General features: G+C 51.3%; 12 protein-coding genes across 12 annotated transcripts; 8 read left to right on the forward strand and 4 right to left on the reverse strand.

Annotated features, from left to right (window-relative positions):
* Positions 1-260: 260 nt before the first annotated feature.
* On the forward strand, positions 261-2492 carry PFLUO_LOCUS497 (uncharacterized protein; the record flags this gene model as incomplete). Its single annotated transcript, XM_073782399.1, has 1 exon — positions 261-2492. The coding sequence occupies one exon, from the start codon at positions 261-263 to the stop codon at positions 2490-2492; it is 2232 nt and encodes a 743-aa protein (XP_073634595.1).
* Positions 2493-6382: 3890 nt separating this feature from the next.
* Positions 6383-8173, forward strand: PFLUO_LOCUS498 (uncharacterized protein; the record flags this gene model as incomplete). The annotated part of the gene is made up of 1 exon (XM_073782410.1): positions 6383-8173. One exon carries the CDS (start codon positions 6383-6385, stop codon positions 8171-8173), a length of 1791 nt encoding a protein of 596 aa, XP_073634596.1.
* A 1034-nt stretch (positions 8174-9207) lies between these two features.
* Positions 9208-10632, forward strand: PFLUO_LOCUS499 (uncharacterized protein; the record flags this gene model as incomplete). The annotated part of the gene is made up of 4 exons (XM_073782421.1): positions 9208-9292; positions 9349-9726; positions 9780-10117; positions 10171-10632. The coding sequence occupies 4 exons, from the start codon at positions 9208-9210 to the stop codon at positions 10630-10632; spliced, it is 1263 nt and encodes a 420-aa protein (XP_073634597.1).
* Positions 10633-11030: 398 nt separating this feature from the next.
* PFLUO_LOCUS500 (uncharacterized protein) lies at positions 11031-11591 on the reverse strand (the record flags this gene model as incomplete). Its single annotated transcript, XM_073782432.1, has 1 exon — positions 11031-11591. The coding sequence occupies one exon, from the start codon at positions 11589-11591 to the stop codon at positions 11031-11033; it is 561 nt and encodes a 186-aa protein (XP_073634598.1).
* A 751-nt stretch (positions 11592-12342) lies between these two features.
* On the reverse strand, positions 12343-13851 carry PFLUO_LOCUS501 (uncharacterized protein; the record flags this gene model as incomplete). The annotated part of the gene is made up of 2 exons (XM_073782445.1): positions 12343-13514; positions 13566-13851. 2 exons carry the CDS (start codon positions 13849-13851, stop codon positions 12343-12345), a joined length of 1458 nt encoding a protein of 485 aa, XP_073634599.1.
* A 547-nt stretch (positions 13852-14398) lies between these two features.
* PFLUO_LOCUS502 (uncharacterized protein) lies at positions 14399-16084 on the forward strand (the record flags this gene model as incomplete). The annotated part of the gene is made up of 3 exons (XM_073782456.1): positions 14399-14574; positions 14653-15093; positions 15148-16084. 3 exons carry the CDS (start codon positions 14399-14401, stop codon positions 16082-16084), a joined length of 1554 nt encoding a protein of 517 aa, XP_073634600.1.
* A 255-nt stretch (positions 16085-16339) lies between these two features.
* PFLUO_LOCUS503 (uncharacterized protein) lies at positions 16340-18032 on the forward strand (the record flags this gene model as incomplete). The annotated part of the gene is made up of 2 exons (XM_073782467.1): positions 16340-16467; positions 16520-18032. 2 exons carry the CDS (start codon positions 16340-16342, stop codon positions 18030-18032), a joined length of 1641 nt encoding a protein of 546 aa, XP_073634601.1.
* Positions 18033-18913: 881 nt separating this feature from the next.
* On the forward strand, positions 18914-19750 carry PFLUO_LOCUS504 (uncharacterized protein; the record flags this gene model as incomplete). Its single annotated transcript, XM_073782478.1, has 1 exon — positions 18914-19750. One exon carries the CDS (start codon positions 18914-18916, stop codon positions 19748-19750), a length of 837 nt encoding a protein of 278 aa, XP_073634602.1.
* Positions 19751-20115: 365 nt separating this feature from the next.
* Positions 20116-20702, reverse strand: PFLUO_LOCUS505 (uncharacterized protein; the record flags this gene model as incomplete). The annotated part of the gene is made up of 2 exons (XM_073782489.1): positions 20116-20543; positions 20606-20702. 2 exons carry the CDS (start codon positions 20700-20702, stop codon positions 20116-20118), a joined length of 525 nt encoding a protein of 174 aa, XP_073634603.1.
* A 1000-nt stretch (positions 20703-21702) lies between these two features.
* On the forward strand, positions 21703-22878 carry PFLUO_LOCUS506 (uncharacterized protein; the record flags this gene model as incomplete). The annotated part of the gene is made up of 1 exon (XM_073782500.1): positions 21703-22878. One exon carries the CDS (start codon positions 21703-21705, stop codon positions 22876-22878), a length of 1176 nt encoding a protein of 391 aa, XP_073634604.1.
* A 715-nt stretch (positions 22879-23593) lies between these two features.
* Positions 23594-24057, reverse strand: PFLUO_LOCUS507 (uncharacterized protein; the record flags this gene model as incomplete). The annotated part of the gene is made up of 2 exons (XM_073782511.1): positions 23594-23971; positions 24031-24057. 2 exons carry the CDS (start codon positions 24055-24057, stop codon positions 23594-23596), a joined length of 405 nt encoding a protein of 134 aa, XP_073634605.1.
* Positions 24058-24272: 215 nt separating this feature from the next.
* On the forward strand, positions 24273-26884 carry PFLUO_LOCUS508 (suppressor of glycerol defect; the record flags this gene model as incomplete). Its single annotated transcript, XM_073782522.1, has 2 exons — positions 24273-25641; positions 25692-26884. 2 exons carry the CDS (start codon positions 24273-24275, stop codon positions 26882-26884), a joined length of 2562 nt encoding a protein of 853 aa, XP_073634606.1.
* Positions 26885-27014: the final 130 nt, after the last annotated feature.

Genomic DNA, 27014 nt, shown 5'->3' on the forward strand with positions numbered 1-27014 from the left:
TAACCAGGCATCCATGGATCCCTTCTGGCGTCATGTCACGTGTACAAAGTAATGAATGCCTGAGGCTGCCAACCCATCCCAGATGCGCAGCTGATGAACTCGAAAGCTGATTGCGCTTTCCCGCCCGTGGATGTCTGCTCTGCACTTCTGATGTCCCTTGCCTTTATCTGCCCTCTATCCAGTATGCATCACCTGTGATACTCCCATCGATGCGCCCACTTCCACCCCCCTCCGTCTTTGTTTACGGTGTCGCATAAACAATGCCCGGGCCTCCGATCGAGTCCCCGGGTCAGATACCGTCCCTCCGTCGCTCGTTCACTCTCCCGGCCAAACTAAAGCCACAAGCGCCGCGCGATGCGCCAGCGCTCCCCGAGAATGTGATCTTCTACCACCCAAAGGCGAAAATCGTCCAATTTGCGCCTCGCGCCGTCCACCCCACCCCCTCGAGTTCGGCGCCGGCTGATTTCGACTATCCCGTTGATACAATCGAAACTCTGCCCTGGCGCTCAGCCACCGAACGCACCGTTGCGACGGCACCTCTCCGACTCGAGAAAGTGCATGGACTGGTGATCTTCCTGAAATGCGGGCATGTGGTTCATGCGATCCTGAAGAACTCGCAATGCTGGTGTGTGGATGGAGTGTCGAAGTTCGTCTTGCGCATTCGCCCTCTCACCTACTATCGCATCGAACTGCCTTATGAAACGGAAGAGGACCACCGCGCGGTGGGAGACTTGAAAACGGTGTTGCCCACCGTCTTGCGATACGAAGTTACGCCATGTCCCTTCAAGCGCGCATTCACCGTCGAAATACCAGAGGAAGCCATGGCGCCTCGGCGCAAAAAGGCGTGGCGCCCCAAGACTCGAAGGGAGAGTGCGCCTGCGGATTCTCTGGGCACGCCGGATTCTCTATCGCCTACCAAGTCGGATTGGATGGATTCCCCGAGTACGGGGGATGACACCGATGGTAATGCAACTGATGACAGTACGCCTACTTCCAACAAAGCCAACAGTACAGCTTTGGAAACAATACCCGATGGCGATGAGTCGTCTCCGTCCATCCACTCCATGGATCCGCCTATAGCTCCCGCTCCTCCTCGGCGGTCGGTGACTGAAACCCCACAAACTTTCACCAGTTTGCTGGCAAAGTTTGAAGCTACATCGATCTATGAAGAAGATCCCGATAATGACAAGCGACCCGACGCTGAAGGATTGCCAGCAGCCGACGAAGCCCAAGGACAACATGAGCTTGAAGCACGATTTGGAACTGAAGCATCAGGTGATGTAGAGGCCTCATCTGATGCCGAGAGGTCACCTGAAGCTGAAATGATTGCCGAAACTCAAAATGCTGAAGCACTTTCCGAGGATCAGCCATCTTCTGACTCCGAAGTATCGCGACAATCTGAAGATGCCGAAGCGCTACCGGAAGCCAAAGAGGTCAACGATTCGCCTGAAGCACCAACTCAATCTAGAGCAAAATCTGCAGACCAGGAACCACCTGTCACCGGGACATTGCCGAAAGCTGAAGAAGTTGGAGTACTGTCTGGGGTCAATAAAGCTGAAGCACTGCCGGAAGTCGAAGCTGAGCCTTCGCCTGTCGTTGAAATATTACCTGAAGCCGAAGACGCCCAGGAATCGACTGAGGTTGGATCATTGTCGGCAACAAAAGCACAGCCTGAAGCATTTCCCGAGAGTGAAGTAGTTCCGAAGGCTGAAGAGTTGCCCGAAGTCGAGGGCTTGCCTGATGTCGGCGTGACGCCTGAATCCGATGCTTCACTTTCATCTAGCCCTGAATCATTTCACTCCGCGGATCTACTTTCGCCAACTGATACCAATTCGACCCATGCGAGCCCCGTGGAGTGCTGTGGCCCGAGCGAAAAGATCATCAAGTGCCATGGTCATACCATCTCGCAGGCCACTTCTCGGGATCAAGTGCCCCCAAGAATAGTACGGAAACCTCAACCTGAAAAGCTTGAGCTCTCCAAGAGTGAAGACATACTCGCAACGCCGACAGTGAGGGTGCAACGCATCGTCAAAGAGGACCCGTCAAGGCCTAATTTAGACTTGCCCGTCTCCTCGAGCACGAGGTTGTCCGCTCGATCTGCTATGCCGTCCACAGCGCCGCACACAGATTTCAACCACATGAGCGCCGAATTCCGCCGTCGTTCACGGGCTACAAGGCAGCGAGACCTCTCGCCTATGCCTCCTCCCTCTACTATCTACCTCCCGCCCCCAAGTCAGGATGCTACATCAATTCTTACCAAGGCACTGACTATGGTCTTGATACCCCCGATGTATCTGTTTGTCATTTTGCTGCACGTTGCCGCTCGCATCGTTGCTAATCCAGCTGTTGACTCCACTTCTAAGGCTGGCCAGCCACCCCGTCCAGGCTATGGCAATGAAGATGATTTCAGTTTTCCCTTGGAGCCTGAAACGCCTTCTGAATATGAAGACGCAGACCCTCGCAGCAAACTGGATCCATGGGACTTGGACTAATCTGGAACCAAAGCTGGGTGATAAACGAGTGCTCGATACGATGGTCAGTTGCGTACTCTTCTATACGAATTTTTCTTTAATTCTCTGATGCCCGCCCTTTTCAATTTCTCTCTCAGCATGAAGCTACATCAAGATATCCCGTCTGGTTTTGTTTTTTTGGTATGATTATTGGGTATCCTGTTTGCATGGCTAAATGAGTGGACATGTCTGGCATGGTTTATACGTTTTGGATGATTTGTATTCTAGCGTTGCATGTGTACCAGATAATGTTTGGCACCTGGTGACTTGCTCTTTCCGTTTTGGTGCTCACTGCTTGCTCCCTGAGTAGAACTAAGCACGGCCCTGAGCGCCTGGATCTGCTCACGGAGCATGACATATCACAATGGTCTGCTCACTGAGCACTCACTGACTGCTCACCTGAGCGGCCTGATCCACTCACTGATCAATGCTAAATCAAATACAATGGTGAACATCAATCTTTGTTCCAACAAAATTAAAATTGAAAACAAGGTAAGATACAACTCTAACACAATCACAAAGAAAACAGACTAGAAAACAATCCTTGACAGTGCCAAGGCACAAATTATTTTCGATACCCCTGTCAATGCTTTCCATCTCCATTTACCTTACCAGGACCTCAGGCTTGCTTAATGACCACTCCACCTTAATTTCTGGAGTCAAAATGCCTGACTTTCGGAGAATGATCTCAGCAGGACCTTCGTATGAAGTCCTGATATTGTTATACTTAGCTAAAGATTTATGACTACTAAACGCCTTTCGTTCTACTACATTTTCCTACCTATGTTTCCCCCTTTTCCACTTTCCTTCTTTTCTTTCTTTAATGAATCCTTCTTGTGCATAGGACACACTATCAATTAATACAATTTGGTTTGATTCCTAACAATATCTAAGTTTTTGAAATTAAGCCGCTTTTACTTTAGAAAACAAAGGGCTTGTCTAAAATTACATTATCCTAAGATAAATAGGTTTCTCTACTCTTCCTACATCTAGTACTAGTGTATTTTCTTGCTAGGATGAAGTGTTTAATGTATCGGGCTCTTGCCCGAGGATTATCACGTTTGGCCAGTGACCTCTCTGCTTGTTTACACTGCCCCTGTTTTGTCGATTCTCTTCTTTTTCTCAAGCTTTTAGAACACAGCTTGTGGCCTTGCTAGATTGAATTTTAAGTCTCGCATTAGCCCTTCACATTTAAGAAAATGAAGGCAGGACTAGGGCTATTAGTTCCACCCCTCGTCCCCCCGGTTATAGACCCCCATAGGTAACTCAGATAGAGTCAGTCCTAATTCCTCGTAACACTCACAGATCCCTTCCCAGACGATCTCATCGGGACTCTTCACCCAATTGGGATCATCTGGCCCATCAGGAGCGTTACACGACCCACCCGAACTCGTCACAAGTACAAGATCTGTCTCGACAAGCATCTTCAGCCAATCTGCATTTATCCTGTCACTGTCTAAGCTACTAGACGGTTTTATGAATTCCGAACATGCATTTACGGGCGATTCGCCCCCGAGGCTAATCGAGATCGATAAGTTGTTCCATATGTCCCGTCCTAAACTAACCATCGTTTCGAATAGCGTCGTCATTCGGAGCCCGTCCTCTTGGCGCGCGGGTTTTGCTTGGGACCAGGACATACCGAGCATCCCGGTGCTAGTGGAGAATTCTCCGATTGTGTAGATCGGTGGTTGTGTGGTTAACATGCGGCGCCAACTTGCTTCGGGACGGAGGTACATTTCTCGTTTGGTGGAGTTCTTGGCGAGAGCGAGGGATGTGAGGTTGGCATATTCGATTGAGTCGCTGGATATTCTCTTGAAGGCGTCCCTAGTGGCAATGCGCGAAGGGAAGAATGAGGGAAATGATTCTGCTAGTAGTGGGTTGTCGACTCGAGGCGTGCTGTGGTCCGTGATCTGGGCTGGTAAGAAGAACAGAGCTTGCTGTAGCGAGCGCGATTCGTGGATGAGATCTGTCCACGTTCGACATACGCGTTGCGCGGCTATTAGCGTGCGCATGTCCATTTCGTGTAGGATTGATGTCACAATCTCGGGTATTGTGAAGGCCTGAGTCTGGGCTGGGTGTTTGGTGTGTGGCTGCATTTTGGTCTGCATTCTGGTCTGTAGAAGCTGTCAAGAGGGGTAGATGAAGGAAGAATGTGCCTTTGGTTGTTACTCATGGTATTAATCTGCCATGGCGCAGCCGAATCGCGTGGGGGCCATGCCCAGCGGGCTGCAGTTCAGGTTAGACGCTTTTTCTGTTGATCGAATCATCATAATGTAACCCGTAAACAACAAATAGTTGCTAGTTATTATATTGAGGCTCAGAATCCTCGAATTTCAGATCTCGGATTCTGGTCATGCCGACACCTAGGGGGCGTCCAGGTTACGTGGCAGTGTATTAGGTTGCCAAACCAAAAACGTAAAAAAATTAACCTAGTACCATAATTCGCGGGTCCTGGTATTATGGTTCACATAGCACCAGCCATCTGGCATACCGTTCAGGAACGAAATGCGGGTGTCATCAGCATGATTCCCAGACCCAGTGTTGGCTTCCATAGAATTCGACCGAGCTCTCGTACCACATCGTGCAATATGACGTTGTATGATACCGTACCATAAATATTAAATTGAACTGGAATGCTATAATTTAAAGACAATCGATGTTTAACGATTGTAGGTAAACCTATAAAAGCCTAATGTTGTTTATTCACGTTTTTAGCGGACCGACAAGAATCAAAGATTCAAGGAACCGGTATACACAGCTATAATACCATAGGATTTTAAGAAATTAACTATTAGATAAGACCCACCGCGCATTTCGCTACTAAGATAAAAGGCGGGCCATAGATCTAATAAGAATCACATTATTAAAGCCTTTATTTTGTTAATAGGAGAAATACAAGCGATGCAAATAGGACAGTATTGCATAGGGACGAATCTAGCGGGGTGCACTTTATTAAGGGGTATGCTTACTTAGGGCGCTCATTGCCATGCTTAGGGCGGGCTTAGTGAGTGAATCAGGGCAATCAGTGAGTAGATCAGGCCGCTCAGCGCCGTGCTCAGTTCTACTCAGGGAGCAAGCAGTGAGCACTAAAACGGAAAGAGCAAGCCAAGCATTGCCAGGCATTATCAAGTACATATGCATCCATATATAATTATAGGAATGGAAGGCGGAATCAGACGTGGTCTACCAGTGGAAGCCGCATGTACACATGGATCCCGCTTTGCGCGGCAATCGATGTTTGCCGTACTTGCCGAATCACCGGCCTGAGCCCTAGTGTTGTTGTATTCTGCTTTTGTAGTTGATGGTGCCTTGATAAACTAGTTAGTTCTTCGTCACGACATAAGAGAGATAACGGATAAATCGGAGACAGCAGCCTTTGACCATTATTGGTCCGAAACAGTTATTAAACAGCTCGGGTCCATCGCGTCCGTGGGGCTGTGCGCTTAAGCGTGATAAGCCCCGGCGGAGTCCGCCTCAACCATTGTTTGGCAAACCGTCCACGAGAACAATGTCAGTTGTATGAAGAGAAGTGGACTCCTTCATGTTGTTCGCTGAATGCAATTATGTGTCGAGCATAAAGCGGCATTGTTCAACTTTCGGGGCCCAGACGGGTGACCCCTGACGATCCCCTCCGAAGCTTAGCGGAGATTAGCTAGCGACAACACGAAAAGCACGGCCCACTCGAGATGTAACCCCGGCCGTATGTTTTGGCCTGTGTTTTGGCCTGGGAATGCGGAGTCCCGTCGGTCTGTGAGCCGTGCGTGTAAAAGAGGGGGGTTACAACAACACCAAGAATGGATAAGTAGAGTTGCCAATCCCTTCCTTTTGCTCTTCCCTCAGTCCTCTACACATAGTGCATTCCTATCATCAAGATGCCTTCTGCAATCAAGACTGGGCTGCTCTGCTCTCTGGCTGCTCCTGCCCTGGGCGCGGTGTGGGAGAAAGCGACCCAAGCAACTCGCAACAATTGGTCGCAGGTTGGCGCTCCCAAGGCGGATGAGCCCATCAAGCTGTCAATTGCCTTGAGCCGTCAGAATCTTGACCAGATCGACTCCAAACTGACTCAATTGGCGACCCCCGGCAGTGCCAGGTACGGCGAATGGATGGCCAACAGCGACATCGAGCGGGAGTTTCCCGTCGTGGACGATGCCAAGGTCGTTCAGTGGCTGAAGAATGCTGGTGTCAAGCACATCAAGCGCGACGGTAGTCTGCTCAGCTTTGCTGCCCCTCTTCAGACCGTCAACAAGCTGCTCGACACTGAGTTTGCCTATTACCAGCGCAACGATAATGTGCAATTGCGCACCACTCAGTACTCCATCCCGGACGACCTGAGCGAGGACATTGATCTGATCACGCCCACGGTCTTCTTTGGCAACGATAACAATGATATCCAGAAGACCAAGGCGCCCACGAAGGCGAATGTGAAGTTGGACCTTAAGGCCTCCACCACGAAAGTCTCGCCGGCGTGTGAGACGTCCATCACCCCTTCGTGTCTGAAGGAGATGTACAACGTGGGCGACTACGTTCCGGAGCCCTCCGCTGGCAGCCGTATCGGCTTCGGCAGTTTCCTGAACCAGACCGCCTCGATCTCCGATCTGATCCAGTACGAAAAGCTGTTCGGTATCCCTAGCCAGAGCTTCACTGTCAAGACCCTCAACGGCGGAGTCGACAACCAGACTGCCCCCGTCAGTGATGTGACTGAGTCTAACCTGGACGTGCAGCTCATCGTCGCCGTCTCGCACCCCTTGCCCGTTCATGAGTTTATCACGGGTGGAGTCGCTCCTTTTATTCCTGATGCCGACGAGGGTCCCTCCGACGACCAGAATGAGCCGTACATGTACTACTATGAGTACCTACTCTCGCAGGAACCCCACTCGCTGCCCCAGGTCATCTCCAACTCCTACGGTGACGACGAGCAGACCGTTCCCGAGAAATTCGCGAAGCGTGTCTGCAACCTGATCGGTCTGAACACCCTCCGCGGAATCACGATCATCCACTCTTCCGGTGACGAGGGCGTTGGCTCTGCCTGCCAGGGCCAAGACGGCGTCACTCCCCAGTTCAACCCCATCTTCCCGGCCACCTGCCCTTACGTCACTTCTGTCGGTGGTACTTCCGACGTCGCGCCCGAGGTTGCTTGGAACGCCAGTTCGGGCGGTTTCTCCTACTACTTCGAGCAGGCCTCGTACCAGAAGAAGGCTGTCAACACCTACCTGTCCAACCTCGACTCCAAGGTCAAGAAGTACTACTCGAACTTTGCCAACTTCAAGGGCCGTGGCTTCCCTGACGTGTCTTCACACAGTCTGTACCCTGACTTCGAAGTGATCTACGCTGGCGAGAAGAGTCCCTCTGGCGGTACCTCTGCCGCTGCACCCACCTTCGCTGGTATTGTCGGTCTGCTCAACGATGCCCGTCTGCGTGCTGGCAAGCCCGCTCTGGGATTCCTGAACCCCTGGCTGTACTCGGAGGGATACAAGGCCCTGAATGATATCACTGGCGGCGGCTCCTACGGATGCGGAGGCATCGATCCTCAGAGCAATGAGCATGTCAACGGCTCCCTAGTCATTCCCTACGCTTACTGGAACGCGACTGAGGGCTGGGATCCTGTTACTGGACTGGGAACGCCCAACTTCCAGAAGCTGAAGGATCTTGTTCTGTCTCTCTAGACGGGTCGGTATGGGGGATATGTATATTTGTTGTATCGGTGATTGTGCACATACTATCATTTCCATACGAGGGAACATATATACCAAATAATAGAAATGTCTGGCAATGGGATTTTTCTTTTGAAATCTCTACCACTATCCAGTCCGTGCCCGCTACCAATATTACGTATTGAGGTTGCTCCTCAGTTCTGCACTTGGGAGTACCCAGAGGAGTGAGTCCAAACAGTCAAGGTACTTGGACCGAATTCCTGGCTACTCTCAGCTGAGACCCCGCTCATGGGCCCTGAGGCGGTAGCTTTGGCGACAAATTGATCGACCATCTGAGCTGAGGGCGCTAACGCATGCATCTGTGCTGCAGAACGCCTAGAATCGTCATGATCTACTTTCCAGCCCCTCATGAAAGCGGGTGGAAGCCATGGTCGCCGAGCGATCGGTGCAGATCGATATGAACACGACAGTCGCTCCAACATGGTGCACCCTGGTGCCCCGAAATCTGCTTTGTCCTTAGTATCATTATTAATATGCGATTGTTACTTCTGGTCCCGTTCTCCCCTAGTTTTGATTTTTATACTCGGTTCAATTCACCTGCATCGCTTTCCAACCATCGGTCTGGACAGAAGCAGCGAAAATGGAGAGCCACGAGATGACGCAGGTGAATACCGCTCACCTTTCGATTGGCCAAACCCGAGATCATGATCCCGGTCATACAAGCCAAAAAGTGTCGACAAACAAAGTCGAAGTGAAGGTGAGATCTGTCTGCGGTGCCAGATGTCGTTACCAGGCTAAGACCGCGATAACATAGCGACTCTTCAACTTTCCACAAATCTTCTTCTTTTCCCTCACGTTCATGTCTAGTTGGGAGACTCAGCTTTTGTAAGGCCTCCCTCCAGCTAACCCTCTTGACTGATCTAATAAGGGACAGGAGTTTGAGTTCCGTACTCTACAATGGGGGCCCCGAAGCCCTAGCATGGGGAATAGTGATTGTGGTCTGTGGTGCCATGTCACAATCAGCATCCTTGGCCGAGATGGCTTCAATGCAACCCATTGCAGGGGCGCAGTACCACTGGACGAACTATTTGGCACCTCAAAGCCAGAAGAAGTTTATTACTTGGATGCAAGGTACGAACCCGAGGTTACCGCGCTTTAGCAATAGACACCGCTCACATCCTCAATAGGATGGGTGACATGGTTTGCATGGATTTCTCTACTGGCTGGTGTCGCCAACACGACTGCCAATATGATTCAGGGGTTGGCGATTCTGAATTACCCCGAGTATGAACCGCAACGGTGGCACTTGACTCTGATCATCATCGGCATGCTGGTTGTGGAGGCCCTGATGAATATGTACACCTTCTGGCTGATTCCCTGGCTTGAGCTTCTTGCCGGAATCATGCACATCGGCCTCTTCGTGATATTTTTGGTTGTCCTCGTGGCATTAGCGCCGCGCCACAGCGCGGACTATGTCTTCTTGACAACTACGTCGGTGTCTGGTTGGAACAGCACATTTGTTTCTTGGAATATCGGTCTCTTGACCCCTGCGTGGGGGTTTGTTGGTGAGTCAAAATCATGATAATCACAACAGCACGCGCTTACTACGTGTTAACAGGGTTCGACGGGGCTGTCCATATGAGTGAGGAGGTGCGGCGAGCCCGACATGCGGTCCCTCGGTCCATGTTCTATACAGTGGTGGCCAATGGGCTTCTTGCCTATACCATGGTTATCTGCGTCCTCTTCACGATGGGTTCTCTTGAGAATGCACAGGCCTCGTCTTTCCCCATCATCGAGATCTGCCTCCAAGCCACCGGGTCTAAACCGGCCACGACTGCGATGGTCTGCGGGCTTCTCATAATTTCGCTCTCGGTCAACTTGGCTAGTATTGCGTCTGTCTCGCGACTGACATGGGCATGGGCTCGTGATGGTGCTCTCCCCGAATTCTTCGCCTATGTGTGTCCCACTGTCCCTGTCTCTGATTCATCGTACTCACATTTGGCTTTTAGATCGACCAAAGTCATAAAGTCCCAGTGCGAGCGGTGTGGCTTCCATCAGTTATTGTCATGGTTCTCGCGTGTCTGAATATTGCAGACTCGGCCGCCTTTGGTGCCTTCACGGCTCTCGGAACCATTGGCCTCTTTGCGTCGTATTTCCTCGCCATTGGCTGCTTGGTGCAAAACCGTCTTAGCCACAATCCAGCGCCCTTGGGAGATTGGAACTTGGGTGCATTGGGGCTTCCTGTCAACATATTTGCCATGATCTACACGGCATATATCACGGTCTGGCTCGCATTCCCCTCGGAGCTTCCAGTATCTGGGACCAACATGAACTACGGCGCACCTATTTTCATTGCCTCTGTGCTATTCGCTCTTGTCTCTTGGTTTATCAGAGGACGAACAGGCTGGGGTGGGTTGAACAAGGAGGTCGTACGACTGGTGGTGGAGAAAGGCGAGCTTCAGCTGAAGTGAATGAGTTGCCATTGCCTGGGGCTTGTTATTCGTACACGGGGTAAATCATCAGGGACCCATATGGGCCGTCGCCTGTGTTTCCCAGGAATATGACATCAGGGGCTCCCTGGTCATTCCCCAAGAAACCCATTTGCGCTCGTCCACCGGATGATGGGGTTCAGTCTCTGGGTGACAATCACGAAACCCAACGAAATACCTATAATTCAATCATTTATATAGTTTCAGCGTGAGGGAAGCTTTTTGAGGGAGAAAAAAAAACACACAATTTGCTGCGGTCCCGGTCCCACACAAGATTTTTTGCTTTGCCAAAGCCAGGGAAGAAGCCCATGGCCCGAAGTCTTCTAGAAAAAAAGCGATATAAATTGGTAATCTAGGTGATCATAAGGTAGGGGGTATACTTACTGGTAATCCCGCAAGAAGATCTTGTGGATAAGTTCCTTTTCAGCATTTGGGAGGGTCCAGAAGGTCGTTGGCCCGTTGCAATCTCCCAAACATATTCCAGGAACCTCGCCCCAGACAATGTAGATGATGAAGCCGCCTGGGACGGGCATATCGGGGTTCTGGATCCCTTCCTTGAAACCGAGCAGAGGGGGCGTGATGGACGAATTTTGCTTCCAGAAAGCCTTCATAGCGATACCCTCAATAGGCATAAACTCTTTGCTCATAGACGTGACCTGTTTCTGTCTCTCGCTAGCGGGGTACACCTCAGTGCCTTCCCATGGAACTTGCATGTAAACCCTCATGAAAGCGCGCTTTTGTGATGGCGGATCCACACAGAGGTATTTAGCTGCACAGAAGGATACGCCCGCAATACCATCATGAATCTCCTGCGGCTCCGCCTGATAGTTATCTTCCTTTATTTTCTCGATGATACGAAACGCGGATGGCTGGGGGTTCTGGAAATTGACGATTTGCCCTTTGAAAAGCACGAAATGGGTGATGAAATTATGGTGGGACATTTTTGCAATCTGGAAGCAACTGGGGATGGCATAACTGAAGAGATGTTCCGGAGGTTGAGATTCTGTCGGGTGGGCAGCACGTCATTTATACATTTTCCCATGACAAACTACACCCAAGGTAGGAATCATTTAACAAGCCGTTTCCGTTAGACAGCGATAATTGCTTGAAGGATACTCTCAATGCATGGATCTGTACACACAAAGGTTTTGGATCTGTGGGACTTTCAAACGTTCAAAATGGGAAGCTTTTTTCATCCATAAAGTATGAGAAACAAGAAACATGGTGGAGGAAAAGAGAAATATTATTCACAGCCGACATTCTCCTCATAACCTTTCGGCCACCAGTTGACTTCCACGAGGTAGACCCCTAGTGCGAAAAGCAATATGCTGGCGATTGGATTTTAGGGGCCAGGGGCCAAGGGTCAATCAGGATCCATCTACCATTATCGCGCTCCTGGGGATATGATGAAGCATAGGGATTTGTGGTTGAAACCTAAAACACTGTTGCCGCGTTTTCTAAAACGAGGAATTTTAAGGGCTTAAATAGGGATAATGGCAGTGTCGTATTCCACACACTTTCATTGGACTGTTTCCAATGTTGTTATTTGTTTTTTTGTGAAGACCCCCAAAATCCCTAGATTTAGCACGAACCAGTCAGTCATCCTTTTGAATCCTTTTGTGTGTAAGGGACCAAGCCCGTTTTGATCTCTAAATGCAATTCTATATACATCATTTATTCGTATTCTTATCATCACTCTTCGCAAGGCTTAACGTCGTACTCCACGTCAGTCCTGATAATATATTTCGCGCCCTTCCTCACTCCTGTCCCTTCATGTAGTAAGGCCCCATTCGCCTCCCCGTGCGGAAATATCGCGACGGCTCCCATCACAGGGCTCACAGGGTATGCATTAAGGGTTCCCTCCCGCGCGGCTGGCATAAAGAAAGTCGTCTCTCCGCCCTCGAACTCGTCGTTGAGATACAGTAAGAAGGTGTACATGGAGCTTTGCTTCTTTCCTTCGGGCGAGGAGTCGTACACATACGTGTCATCAGAGAGGATACCGGATGGCGGCCAAGCTCCATCAATATGGCACCGGTACTCGGCGCCAGGGACGTATCTGTACACGCGAAAGCGCCGATTGATGCCTCGGACTAGGCGGCCATTGATCGAGGGCGGCACATAAGGAGAGATTCGTGCCCAGAGCATATCATGAAAAGTGGTGTCGATAACCCAATAGAAATTGTGGGCTAGGATGCTCATATCTCCATCTTCGCGGAGGGGCGCGTCGGGCAGGAAATTGACGGATTCGCCGGCAGCAATGATTGCCTTGCACTCGGCGGCGGAAAGTACATTCAGTGCGAGGCCAAGACCTGGAACTGCGGGATGCGGGTGATATGTTATGGACGGGCTGATGGGAGACAGTGGGACGGCGTTCGGGGCGGTAGTGTAGAGGATAGCGGGATGGTGGTTTGGAGGTTTGCGAAGCGGACCGGGAGTGCGCTCGATGATGCGGAGGGCGGAGGGAGACTTCGGCGCCTCGGACAGGATAGATTTGTCTAGGACCGAAGCATAGATCTGGAGTGGTGCCGTCGAGGGGCGGAGGTCCCAGATGGACTGGAAGGCGATTGGTGAGGTCGAGTCGATGGCATTCGGATTGGTGTCAATCGGGGCACTGACACGCAAGGTGGCATCGAGAACGCCGAGAAGTTCCTTGTCCCTTGCGCTGCGCTCAAGAGGAGCCCGGTTGAAAGCTTCGGGCTGTGTCGATAGGCCGCTGACGACGTCCAGGTCTCGCACCCAGCGACATAAGGCTCCAATCTTGGGCTGTTCTTGCCTGATCCTCATCTCTGCGAGCAGGACCTTGGCTTCGACGTATTTCTGATCGACCAGGGCACCGGTTATTCTTGCTGTCAGGTTGGCACCCTCTATCAAACGATTAGTTGCAGCTATCAATTAGAGACATCGGAGTAGCGTACCAGTAGTGTTGAGGCCCGTTGCACAGGCCTGACGGAAGTCATAGACTGCGACTCGGAGATCCTTGCATGCCTTTGACTTGGTCAGGCTAGGGTATTGTGCGAGGGTTGTGAGCGTCTCGATGGTGATGTCGAGCTCTTCGTCTGAGACGACCGTTTGGAGGTGTTTGGGCTCAGGAGTTGAGCCATCGGGAGGCGGCGTTAGAGTAGAAGAGTCGGCCTTTGGGAGTTTTTGTGGAAGGTCGAGTTGCGCATTGCGCTTGCGCTTGGCAGCTTTGGACTTGGCCATGGTTATCGGATCTGATAATAGGTTCGTTGATTGAATGAGAATTTTTGTGGGGTGCTTTCTGTGGCGGAAAATCAAATCCCCGCCAGATTACACAATCTTCATCACTAGGTTAGTACTCCTTCGTTGGGTTCCTAATAAGCAACAATAACGCAAACTGGACTTGTAGCAGGAGCCGACGTTTGCGAGGTGAAAGATGATGATATGGAGACCGTAGGAGAATGCTACCTGAAGTCCTAGATACCTCAATAGAGATAACACTACTACACATTACATACCCAAACTGGCCCGTCACGTGGCTCCCTTTCTGTTGACAGATGTTCCCTTTTCCGGTTAAACGACCGCCCCCAATGCTAGGCCTCGATGCGCTAGCAAATTCCACCAATACACGCAAATGATTGGATTATGATCGATTGGTTCTTTTGCGCACCCAAGATTGCGTCCCGTGCCGAGTCGAGTCGCCGGTGATAAATTGATGAAAACTCCCCCCCTTCTTTCGATGATTCCCGGTGGAAAAAGCTGTTGAGCCAACCATTTCATCGGGTCCATCATGTTGAGCCTCGGCCACATTCTCATCCTAGGCCTCGTCGCCGTCTTGGGATTTGCGCTCTATCGACGCCAAAGCCATGATGCGCGTGAACCACCGCTCGTGTCGAGCTCCATTCCCATCTTCGGACACTTGATCGGGTTGCTCTGGTATGGCGTTGCCTATTTTGGAAAGCAAGCGTAAGCTCTCACCCTTTTTTTTTTTACCTTCTTCCACTTTTTGTGGTCTATTCCGAGCTAGTCTCATGTCACCGACAGCGAAAAACACTCAACGCGCCCAATTTTCTCACTAGATCTGGTCTTCAACAAGATCTATGTAATTTCCTCCCCGGCTTTGATGCGCAATATTCAGCAGAACCCCAAGACCCTTGTTTTCGAGCCATTCACGTTGTTTTCCGCTGAACGTATGGCTGGTGTTTCTCCGCGGACTCTTGATCTGTTGAAATCGAAGCAGCCCAGTGGCGCTACTCTCGCTACAGATATTCTGCACGGCATGCATCCTTCGTTGTTGGGTAAATCCCTAGACCAGATGAACGAGAGGATGATCCGGCTGCTACGGCCTTTTATCGACGAACTAGGGACAGTTGGGACAGTTGACTTGTATGAGTGGACTCGCCATTCAATTACGATTGCGAGCACCGATTCCTCCTACGGGGACATGAACCCTTACAAGGACCGGAAAGCTGAGAATGCATTCTGGTTTGTGCTCTACGATCTCTGCACAGCGTGCTCCATGCTGATTCAATGATGTAGGGATTTCGAAAACAACCTTAGTCCATTGATAGCAAATACGCTGCCGTGGCTGACGGCGCGTACGGCTTGGAAGGGACGGGAGACTCTTGCCAGTGCGTTTGAAGACTACTACAACCGTGGAGGACACGAAGACTCCTCTGACCTCACCTTGGGCCGATTTCAAATTCCGCAGGATGCAGGCGTGACCGTGAGAGATATCGCGCTGCTGGAGACGAGTATGGCCTTTGCCTTGCTCTCCAACACTGTTCCGGCAGCTTTCTGGGCCCTGTACGATATGTTCTCCCGAGCCGACTTGCTAAAACAGATCCGTGATGAAGTACAAGCAAATGCAGTGCACATCTCGGAGGATGGCACGCACGTTATTGATCTCGCCGATCTTCGTGACGAGTGCCCGCTTTTGATGTCCGCCTTCCAGGAGATTCTTCGTACGAGATCATCTTCTTCTCCCACGCGCTACGTTACCAAAGAGCTTATGGTTGGTGACCGATATCTGTTGAAAGAAGGGCATGTCGTTATGATGCCTGCGATTTCTATTGGCCGAAACCCTGATGTCTGGGGCTCGACAAATAGGGATTTTGATCCGAGACGATTCATGAAGGCCACGCATTCCGACAACCAGACAGAGAAGAAGAAGGACCCCCGGCGTGTAGGTGGGTTCATGTCCTTCGGCGTCTCGCCAGTCATCTGTCCCGGCCGCCACTTTGCGAGTGGTGAGATCTTGGGGCTGATTGCCATGACGGTTATGCGCTTCGACGTGCTTCCTGTTGGCGGGATCTGGAAGGACCCGCCGACGAATCCAAAAGCCATCACATCTATTATGGGTCCACTCCAGGGTGGATTTGATGTCAATGTGCGGCCGAGGAAGGAGTTTGAAGGCACGAGCTGGGATTTTACAGTCACAGAGGGCAAAAGTAGATATCCGCTGGTGATAGGATAAATAAATGATAAAGTCACCATTTTGCTGTTGTAAAACGAGGACCGTTTCTCAACTCCTTTCAACGTCAGAGATGCCTCCGGTCGGACTCCACTGAAACTATAAGGCGCAAGTTCCCCGTGGGTTCGCCGTGCTGGTAGAGTGGGCGGAGAGATTTCGGCCCGTACGCACTAGTAAATCCACCCACGGCTGATCTGGCGCAGGGCTGATGGGCCTTTACTCTCACGCCGCATTTAACATGTCAGCTCTGCGGCAATCATGGAGGCGCTGCCAAATAATCACCAACCCTCCACAAGTCCGAGATCCGGCAGTGATTCATCCGCTCCCACATCAAAGCGGTCTCGCGTCGTTGTTTCGCAGTCGAAACGAGGCTGCGTGACCTGCAAGTATGGGTCTTCACCCTGTCATCTTGGCGCCAATTTAACTGACCAGTTGCAGGACACGCCGGGTCAAGTGTGACGAGCAAAAACCTCTGTGTCGGCGATGCGTCCAAGCAGGTCGACTATGTGGCGGTTACAACCACGAAAGCATGTCGTCGTCGGCTTTGCAGCCTGCTCTGAGGACCGGCGCCCTAGCGGACAGCCAAACGGAGAGGCTAAGCTATCTCGCAGCTCATGTGCTGTCCCTGGACAACAACGGCCATCCTCTGCGAGAAGATGGTGTCTGGGGGCGCGTATTTCTCCAGCTATCGAATCAAGTCCAATGTGTCAAGGCCGCTGCTGCCGCATTTGGGGCTGCGTACGAATCATCGCTCAATAATGCCATCGTAAAAAGCCCCTGTTCTGCCTGGCGTTACTACTGCTCAGCTTTGGCAAAGCTTCAGTCGGGTTTGAACGACGAGACTGCCGGCTCAGAGTCCCTGGCTCTAGCATCAATGATTCTAGCCTGCGTTGAGATCCTAAGCCAACACGAACAAAATGCATTCGCCCATTTTCTTGGAGCCGTTCAGATCCTGACCAAGGCCTATCAGCGTCTCCAGGGGGCTCCATCTTCTGACATTCTTAACACTATCAAAGACGAGCTAGTCAAAATCGATGTCTTGATTGGCAGCTACGCCTTGTCCCGGACGCCGCAAGTTGCGCTTCTAGAACTTCAAGTTCCAGCCGCTGGAGATGATGTGTTCAGTGAGCCGGAGCTTGCTATTAATGCCGCGATGAGATGCCTTCACCGATCATATCAATTCATAGAGTCGGCAGACAAATTGCGCTACACGTATCCAAGCTGGAAAGAGGACAATCCCATCATGTGCGAGGGTCAATCCGACGCGGTGACCCAATGTCGCTCGGTTCTCGATGGCCTTGCGGCGCTTGCCACGAGACTTCAAACCCAATTTTCGTCCGCGACGTCCACGCTGAGAGATTCGGAGACGCTGGCGGAGATTTATGCTATGCGCACGCAGCTGACTTCGACTATAATCTTCCTCCTGTGTGTCCACAGCCCATTCGAAACGGGGTACGATGAACACCTGGACCGATTTCGAAGCATCGTTAGTGATGCTGCAGCGTCGGCGCGGCTGAGGCGGCGGACCAAACCCAGCGCTTTCAAACGCTTCTCAATGCGTCCTGGCATTGCAAACCCTCTCTTCATTGTGATTTTGAAGTGCAGAGATCCTGCGCTGCGTGCTTTAGCGACGACGATGCTCAAAGAACAAGGTCGCGAGGGACCTACCGACGGACAAATCATGGCGGCAATTGGTGCTCGACAGGCTGCCCTTGAGACATCTGCCAGTGTGCCTTTTTCCCCCGGCGCTCCGCTGGCTGCCTGCGACATCCTCGAAGAGCAGAGAATTCACGGCTTCTCGGTACCCCCTCCAAGATTAAATGGCGAGGGCTGCCGCGTTGTTGACGTTGTTTTCATGTGGCCAAACCCGCCTCTCGTGCAAGGATTCGGTCATGCTGATTACTCATGCCCAGATGGCTGGATCTATCAGTCGGAAACTATCGATATATAGGCTCGTTCAATCGTCTTGGTGCAGCCCTTGTGTACAAACAGCCGCCCGTCCCCTGCATGTGTATGGGGAGAATTACCAAATCCTTGGTATGCTGGTCATACCGCCTCTACGTCTCGTTCCTCGCGAATCTCTAGGCACCAGCGTGGAAACTCTCGGTTTTCCTCTTGGCCCCGTCGGGTTCCATCTGTGCGTGAATGTTTCCGTTCACAGCCGCTCCCCTACAAGAACCATGATCCGCGATGACGAATCTCGAGGTCCCATCTAACAAGGACCAACTCGGAGGAGCCTGTAAGCCTAAGCTAAAATAAAGTGCCAAAAGTCTGCGAACAGACCCGCCACCTACCACGCGTCGAGCATCTACAGGTTGCCGCGGGACCTTACATCGACATGCAAATACGTCATGGCGAAAGCCTTTCAGCTCACCGAGTGGATATGCAAGGTGCAGTTTTATGCCCCTGAATTGCTATATCAAGACGTCCTGAATGTGTACATCCGGTGCCTCGAGTGGCAATCGGCCATGTTTGCGTCGCTGGGTAGTAGCAGCGGTGGCAAACCGCTCGAGCTTTTTTTTCAGTGAGTCATTCGGCCGATGCAACGATTCGTCGTTTCCCAGGCGATGGACAGATAGGGTCTTGGCGCGGTACAATACAGGCCGGCCGTATTGATTGGTTCCGCTCCGCCTCAGTCAATAAGAGGGTTGGGGCAAAGAACACAGAAGACGTGGTTCTGGCCCGAAACGCCGTCTGCGGGGTGAACTTTATCGGACGGGTATAAGATAGTTTAAAGCCGTGGTCAGCGTCATGCACGGGGCGCTTAAATCTGGTTTACATCCACAACATTCTTTCATCTCAGCGTATAATCTATTTTCCCTGACTATCACAATGGCAGTAACCACGTTTCACCTTATCTCCTTTGCTCGACCTACAGAGCCGGAAGTGTTGGCGTCAAAGATTAGGAACCTCAACCCTCATAGTCAACCGACTTGGGTCGGAAAAGTGCACCACTGGCTTCTGGAGCCGCACTTGTCTACGGACGCGCTCACTGGAACCGGGAAGATCATGACAAAATGGGACTATCTTCTTGTGGGACCCAAAGATGTACCAGATCAGCTGGGCCTCGAGATTGCATCGAGCTGGTCTATTACGGCAAACGTTGCGGATGATGCTCGGAAGCCGGAGGTGGTGTCCGAACAACTCCTTGCTAGAAAACCTGATCTCCCCGCCGGTTGGTCTGCCAAGGATCCCAGCAACTTGGAAGCATCTTCTGCACCAGATGATCTGAAGCTATCATTGAACACGCGTTCTCGGGTCCTTGGGTCACAGAAAGACATGGATGGTGTGACAGTCAAAAGGTTTACCCAAGATTTTGGCTCGTCAAATCCAGGTCCGATTGTGGTTTTGAATCTGCTTTCGTATGCCGCGGGCAAGAGAATGGCGTACCTGGGAGGATACGTCGCGGGTTTTGGGCGCACAGTTGGGCCGAAATATGGTGGCGATGCAATACTTTTCGCTTCTGACACCACTTCTTGGTCCTCAAAACTGGAAGAGGGAAGCAAAGATTCTCACTGGGAGGATGTTGCCCTCGTGTGGTATCCGTCGATATGGCATTTTGCAAAGATGCTGGATGATGCGGACTACGCTCGTCTTGACCGGGAATTCAAGACAGGATCGTTGGAAGACAACCCGCTCCTATGCTGCACTGAAGTCAAGATGGTGTAGGGGAAACAAAAGATTAATGTACCCAAGTATCTCACATGCTGATCGCATGGGAGGGGGCATGGGCATCACGGAGGGTTGGTGCCGCGACAACGCGTTTGATTGAAGCGCCAACAAGGAGAGTACTCAGACTATCCACTTGTACGACTGTATCGAACAGATGTCATTCGTCATCAGTTCTCTGGCTTTTGATGGCAAGCTATTCAATCAAATATTACATGTTTTATCGTGATTCAAAGTAGAGATATCACCTCGGGCTCCTTTGCTAGTCCTGTAGTCGTATGATAGCATACAACTTAAGCATAAATCATTGCAAACAACCTTTCTCAACAGACGCCGGTGAGATTTCTACTCGTCCGTGGCGCCGATCAAACAGCAGCACCGGGTCTGGTCGAAGTCCTTGGCTTGCGAGAGCTGTCGAAGACGAGCATGACAGTCAGGGCTGCGGTTACCATGAATAGCAGCCATTCAAACGCCCCGAAGACTGTCGCCGCCTTGAGCGGCCCACATGAGCTTTTTCCTGCCGAACATGTGTCGGTCGAAATTTGAACAGCCACAGAAATGAAACCAGCGAGCCATGAGAGGACAGCCACAGCCTCGACGGCGACACGAATGTAGCCAACCAACGCACGGTCCGCGAAGCGGATGCCGGCAATGAGGTGGAAGATGACAATCAGAACGGTCCAGGCAGCGCAGAACATCAAGAAGCCCCACGCATTAGGGACGCCGTAGTAATCGTAGAAGTTGCCGTAATCGAAGTGTTCGTAGACAGTGTGGCCGCGAAACACGTGGATAGCTAGGCGATGGGGTCAGATTCAACGGCGCATCGACAGAGCGGGATGCATTAGTTCTACGTACCGTAGCCATCTGTTCCCATGACGATGATGGCGAAGATGAGCTGCAGCACTCTCAGGGCATAATGGAGAGTTTTGTTTTCCGCCATGTTCTTGGCCATGATGTGCAGCGATCTGTGATGAAACTTAGGAGGAGGTGACGGGCACGTCGAGTGACTGATGAGGGAGTGAGGAACACGTCGTAGAGTAAGAAAGAGAGATCTGAGCTCAGGAAGTTACATGAGGGAAACATACATAGAAATAGCCGGGACTGCACTGCCTATACAGATGAAGTTTTGACTTTATTAAAATAAAAAGTGAAATTCGTCTGATAGTTACTCGTCATGAACGTCTACGATCAAAGACCAGGACAGCACAATATATACGCCCGGCGACAGACACGGCTTTGAAATTGTTTGAGCGGACACGGGGCGCAGCAGCGGAAGCTAGCATCATGAAAAATCGGACTATGGAAGAAGTAAGCAAGCCTGCGGCAACTTTGTTCTTAATGCAGCACGCGGACGAACCAGGCATCGCCAAGCCATCAAAGACCGAGATGGTCTCCACAGCTATTCTCGGCAACTCAACGGCGATGCGGCCATCCACTTTTTATCTTCTAGCCTATACCTCGAATCTTTGCTTAATCCAGCTTAGCTCGACAAACACCGAGCTGAGCTCCACCTACTAGCTGTTAGTGGCTAATTAAAAGCCTTAATAAGACCCCTAGCAGAACCCTACGTAAGAATAAGGCACTCTTTCTTACTATATTAGAGCTTCCAGGATCCAACGCGCTAGGAGGCTGCCCCCGAGACGGCCAGGTTGACCAGTAAGGAAGAGACGTCCATACCCTCCTTGTCTGCAATGTAGTATCCTCCTAGGCTGCAATGTAATACTGGCTCCGCCGTAAGAGCATAGCGCGGCTCAAGTAGCATAGCGACAAAGCATTGGCTACTGTACGCCTACGGAAACGAGTTGCACGGTATATAAATACAGCTGATGCCTCCTGCTAGGTGTAAACGTTGCTTCCTTATTCTCATAACCACAATCACCGTCATCATGAGGTTTCCCTCCATGCTTGCCGTTCTTGCTCTTTCTCTTCTAGCATGGGCAGCTGAAGCAGCAATGACAACTTCTAGTCTCCAATCCAATGTCGTCTTAACCACGCAACTTGGCCCATACCCAGTCTCTATCTACGACCATGAAGTCAAGACTTCGCGTCCTGATCCACTTGCGCCGACACCGCAGCTTCGCCGCCTCATGGTCACCATCTACCGGCCGTTCCTCGAAAATTTCACATGTCCACTCGAGCATCAGTCGCAAATCCCATATGCCCCGCCCGTTGTCGCCGCTGCCCTTCTCCAGAGTCTGCTCTCAAACTCATCTGCGCCAAATGCATCATCGATCCTCGCTCCAGTGAAGCTGGTCAATTGCTCCCGACCTGTACCGCCCTCTTCCCCATCTGGCCCACTGCTCCTCTTCAGCCCTGGTTACGGCGGTAGCCATAACGGCTACGCATCCATTTTACAGGGCGCCGCCAGCTCCGGCTACACGGTGATTGCCATCGACCCCACGTACGAAGCCTCTGCAGTCGTCTTCCCCGATGGCTATGTCGCATACCCTAGCGCCGCCACCAACGCATATGACCGTACCCACAGCGGTCAAAACTTTCTGCAGTCTGTCCGGATCGCCGATGCCGTCTCCGTACTTGACGCCATTGAACGCGGCAACGTGCCCGGTCTCGGACGCTATTCAAACTCCAGCTGCAACGCCAACTCGACTTCCGCTTTCCCATCCACGCCGCTCCGTGCCCTCATGTACGGCCACTCGTTTGGCGGCAGCACGGCCGTCAACGTTGCCGCCTTGGACGCGCGCGTCCTGGCTGCCGCCAACATTGACGGCCCCTATTATGGCCCCGTGGTCAACGGAACCATGCGCAAGCCGCTACTCATGTTACAGTCCGCGGCGTTACCGCCGATGGCCGCCAACTGGCCCACCTTCTACCCGAACCACGCGCGCGGCTGGAAGACGTGGGTGCGCGCCAACAACACGGTTCACTACGGTTATACCGACCTACCGCTGCTAGCCGACCTGCTTGGTCTGCGCGGCGCCGTCATACCTGAGGAACTGATCGGCACTGTGAATAGTCGCCGCCTGCAGGAGATTGTGTGGCGCTATACGACCCAGTTCTTTGCATATGTGCTGAGCGGTGCGACCCCCCCGGACTTTCTGGAGGGACCGAGCCCGCAGTTTCCCGACGTCGAAGTTGTAGGACATGCAAAGGCACAGGCTGTGCAGTAAAAGGATTCATATATGAAACATGTCAACGGTATAGCGGCTAGTCACAGTCACTCTCCACTAATAATAGGTGGATCGTGATATTGAGTAGCGATATATGAACCACAGTTTTCCAGATCTCTCTTACGTATTCCGTGAACATGTTATTATAGGTTGCTAGAAAGGGGAGCTCGGCGAAGGAATTGCTTGATCTATATGTGTGTGGTTTAGATATTCTCTTGCTTCTGTCTGTAGAACCGGTACTGGGATAAGATAGTAAGCTAAGTAGGAATCGGTGTTCTTAAGATGGGGCTGCACAGGGGAAGGCGCTATTTTGTATGCGTGAGACTAGGCCGGGCGAAAAGGGAGTATGCTCGATTTGGCTACAGAGGGGAGCCATTCCTAGCGTCGTTTTGGTCATGAGTCGAAACACAAGAGAAACACCCGCTGAAGTCGAGCGTTACTATCCAGTCAGGAGGGTAGCTAAAAGTGCTTAGTGAGTGTAGAATAGCGGTGCTTAGTGGCCGATGGCGTCCATTTCATATGTCCCCATAATCTATCTGTAAACCGATTTCAGCCGGTATTGGGATATAGCAGCACTAATGAAAGCCTGTACAAACAATAATGTACGTGGGATATCACCCAAAACAGGAGAGAAAAGTAACAATAAACGCCGGAAAATGCAGTAATTGCAAGCCGCAACTGGAAGCAAGTCTCGTAAAAGGAGATGAGCGGGCGCTCATGCCTCGGTCTTGGAAGCACCACCCTTCGCCTTCGCTTTGCCCTTCCGCTTGCTGCGATCTCGCTTCTTCAGTCCCGCCATACCCGTCTTGCACACCTCCGCGTACCGAGCGTAGAAGAATTCGAGGTCACCCGGGTTGACAATCGTGGACATTTTCACCTTTGTCGACTTGTTCTTCGTGACTCGGGAGGACTTTCCACTCTTGTCTGCTGATTTCGGGTTCGGCGCATTGGTGTTTCCGTCCGTGGCACGGATGAGGATAGATGGTTGGGCGTTGGATGAATCGGCATCCGTCATAGGTTTCTGGGTGAGATAGACAGAGCCGCGTGACTTTTGAGAGGTCTTGGAGAGCAGATCGGTGAGGGACGAGAAGAACTGGCAGAGATGTTAGGGATGTGGTATTGGGGCGCACGCGCGGGTTAGACAGTAACTACCTCATCGTGGCTCAAATGAGGCGCCATTGTGAGTATCCTTGGTCCAGACGCACGGGGATTGAATGAATGATTGCGCGCAAGTGTCGAGGATGGGATTCGACCAACAACCAAATCCACTGTGGGGGATTGGCTGTTTCACCGCCCTTGTGTTTCGCGGGCAGAAAAGTGAAAAAGTTCACTGACCGCCAGAGCCCGCTATCTTTCTTCCTCGATCTTTGCAGCACAAAACACTCAACGCAGCCATGGTGCAACGACGCCACCATAATACGACGTCGCTGCCACGGGATTTACGGAGTGAACTGGGGATACGGGACACCTACGGCGATCGGAAGCGCCGTCAAGCCGGCCCCTCATCTCGCAAAGACCGCCGGCGGGTTGAGCGCACAGAGAAGAAGTCTAGAAAGGCACTTCCGCCAAATCGCAAGAATGGGAAGCGATACGAGGAAACGGACAAGGATGAGTTTGACTTAGATGAGGACGATGAAGAGTCTGAGGAGGTGGAACACAATGCGCCCAAGACGAAATCAAAACCCGCCGAGACCACCCAGCAGCCAAAGTCGGCTATGAAGAAGCGCCCTTTGCCAGAAGAGATTGACCTAGACGAGGGAGATGATGATAGTGAAGAATCATCGGAAGAGGAATCACAGGGACTCCATATCTCGGGAACTGTCAAGTCTAAACTGGCACAAGACGACGCCGAAATCGCGGCTTTGGAGAAAAAACTTGGTCTCAAAAAGGGCAAGAAACTCCCAAAAGCCTTTGAAGAGGACGGATTAAATGACTTGCTTGGCGACCTGGCCGAAGATTCGGAAGACGACAGTCGGAAGCGCAAACGGGAAGCTGATGATTGGCTACAAAGCAAGAGACAAAAGGCTCAAGCACTTCAAATGGAACAACAAGATGATGACGAGGATGATATGGAAAGCTCGGAGGACGACATCGACCTTGACGAGGAAGTCTTTGGAAGTGATGACGAGGGTGACGAGGACAGTGAAGGCAGCGAGTTCGACGGCTTTGACGAAGACGACAACAACCAGCAGCCTAAGAAACGAGAAAATCCCTATGTGGCGCCTGTTTCAAACCCGCAAAACATACAGCCACAGAAATATATCCCCCCATCATTGCGAGCGCGTTCTGATCCGGAGACGGAGTCTCTTACTCGACTGAGACGCCAGGCGCAAGGTCATCTGAATAAAATGTCCGAGGCCAACCTAATATCCATTGTTTCCGAATTCGAAAAACTTTACCGCGACTACCCTCGCCAGCATGTCACGTCTACAATTATTGATCTTCTCATGGGTCTGATCTGTGAAAGGTCGGCCCTGCAAGATACCTTTCTCGTCCTCCATGCCGGGTTCATTGCAGCTCTGTACAAGATTATGGGAATGGATTTCGGGGCAGAGGTCGTACAAAAGGTTGTTGAGACCTTGGATGCAAATGCCGACGACGGCGGGAAATTCGAGGGGAAAGAGTTCATCAATCTGGTCTCTCTTCTCTCGCAACTGTATAATTTCCATGTTATCGGCAGCCCGTTGATTTTCGACTATATCCGCCTATTTCTGCAGGAGATTACGGAGTATAATACCGAGCTCCTGCTAAAGGTCATCCGAAGTAAGTGGAACTAATCATACGCATTCACAAGTTGTCTAACATTCATGCAGACTCTGGCCCGCAGCTTCGACAAGATGATCCATCTTCTCTGAAGGATATTGTCTTGCTCATCCAGCCTGCTGTGGCAAAGATCGGTGAGGAAAGCCTCTCTGTTCGCACGAAATTTATGATCGATATCATTACGGACCTGAAAAACAACCGCGTGAAATCTGGAATTGGCGCGAACATCACTTCTGAGCACATCACCAAGATGCGCAAGATCTTGGGGTCTCTGAACAATTCGCGAACCATCCGCGCGTCAGAACCGATGAACATCACCCGCTCAGACATTCAAAATTCTTCTATGAAGGGTAAATGGTGGCTGGTCGGTGCAAGCTGGAAGGAAGATCCGTTAGTCTCTGCGCGGCAAGAGCTGTCCAATCTAACCTCAACCAACGCCGATGCTGTTGCCGAGGAAGACAGCGATCCGGAGCCCGATCTTGCACAGCTTGCAAGGTCCCACCGAATGAACACTGATGTTCGACGGTCGATCTTCGTTGCCATAATGTCCGCCACAGATTACCAAGATGCCAATGTCCGCCTTCTTAAGCTTCGGCTAAAGCGTGCCCAAGAGTTTGAAATCCCACGAGTCCTACTTCACTGCGCAATGGAAGAAGAGGCACACAATCCCTACTACACGCTTATTGCACGCCGACTCTGCGGCGAATCGGGTCGACGCATCAAGGTTTCTTTCATGTTCGCTCTTTGGAACATTTTCAAGCGGATGGGCGAGAAGAACGACTTGGATGATGAGGACGACGATGGCGGCTTTGACGCTGACGATGACGAAAACGCCATCGGCGTGAAATCTGTTGTCAATCTGGCCAAGATGTACGGCATTCTCATTGCGGACGGCACCCTGACGCTCAACATCCTGAAGAACCTCAACTTCGCGTATCTGCAGCCCAAGACGAAAACTTTTGTGGAGTTATTGATTATCACTATCATCCAACAGTCTCAAAAGTCTAAGCGCGCTTCGAAGAAGAAATCGAAAAAGACAGACGCTGATGATGCCAAGGATGAGGAGGCTCTTATGCAAATTTTCTTGCGCGTTCAGGACTCGCCACACATTGCCAAGGGGCTGATTTTCTTTGTGCGTAAGGTTGTTGCTAAGACGGACATTGTGTCTTCGGAGAAGGAGCAGAAGTTGGTGCGATGGGGTTGCATTGTCGCGGTGGATGCGCTTAAAGCTATCTCGGTTTGATGATCCAAAGCGCCCGAATTGGAGTACGGACCGATATCAACTACATTTATCGAACTTGTGTACATCGGTGCAAATACAAGAAAAAAAAATCTAAAGCACATAATCTTTCGAAAGAGGAACTATAGAACAG

The sequence above is a fragment of the Penicillium psychrofluorescens genome (assembly GCF_964197705.1).
Source record: "Penicillium psychrofluorescens genome assembly, chromosome: 1".
Classification (NCBI taxonomy): Eukaryota; Fungi; Ascomycota; class Eurotiomycetes; order Eurotiales; family Aspergillaceae; genus Penicillium; species Penicillium psychrofluorescens.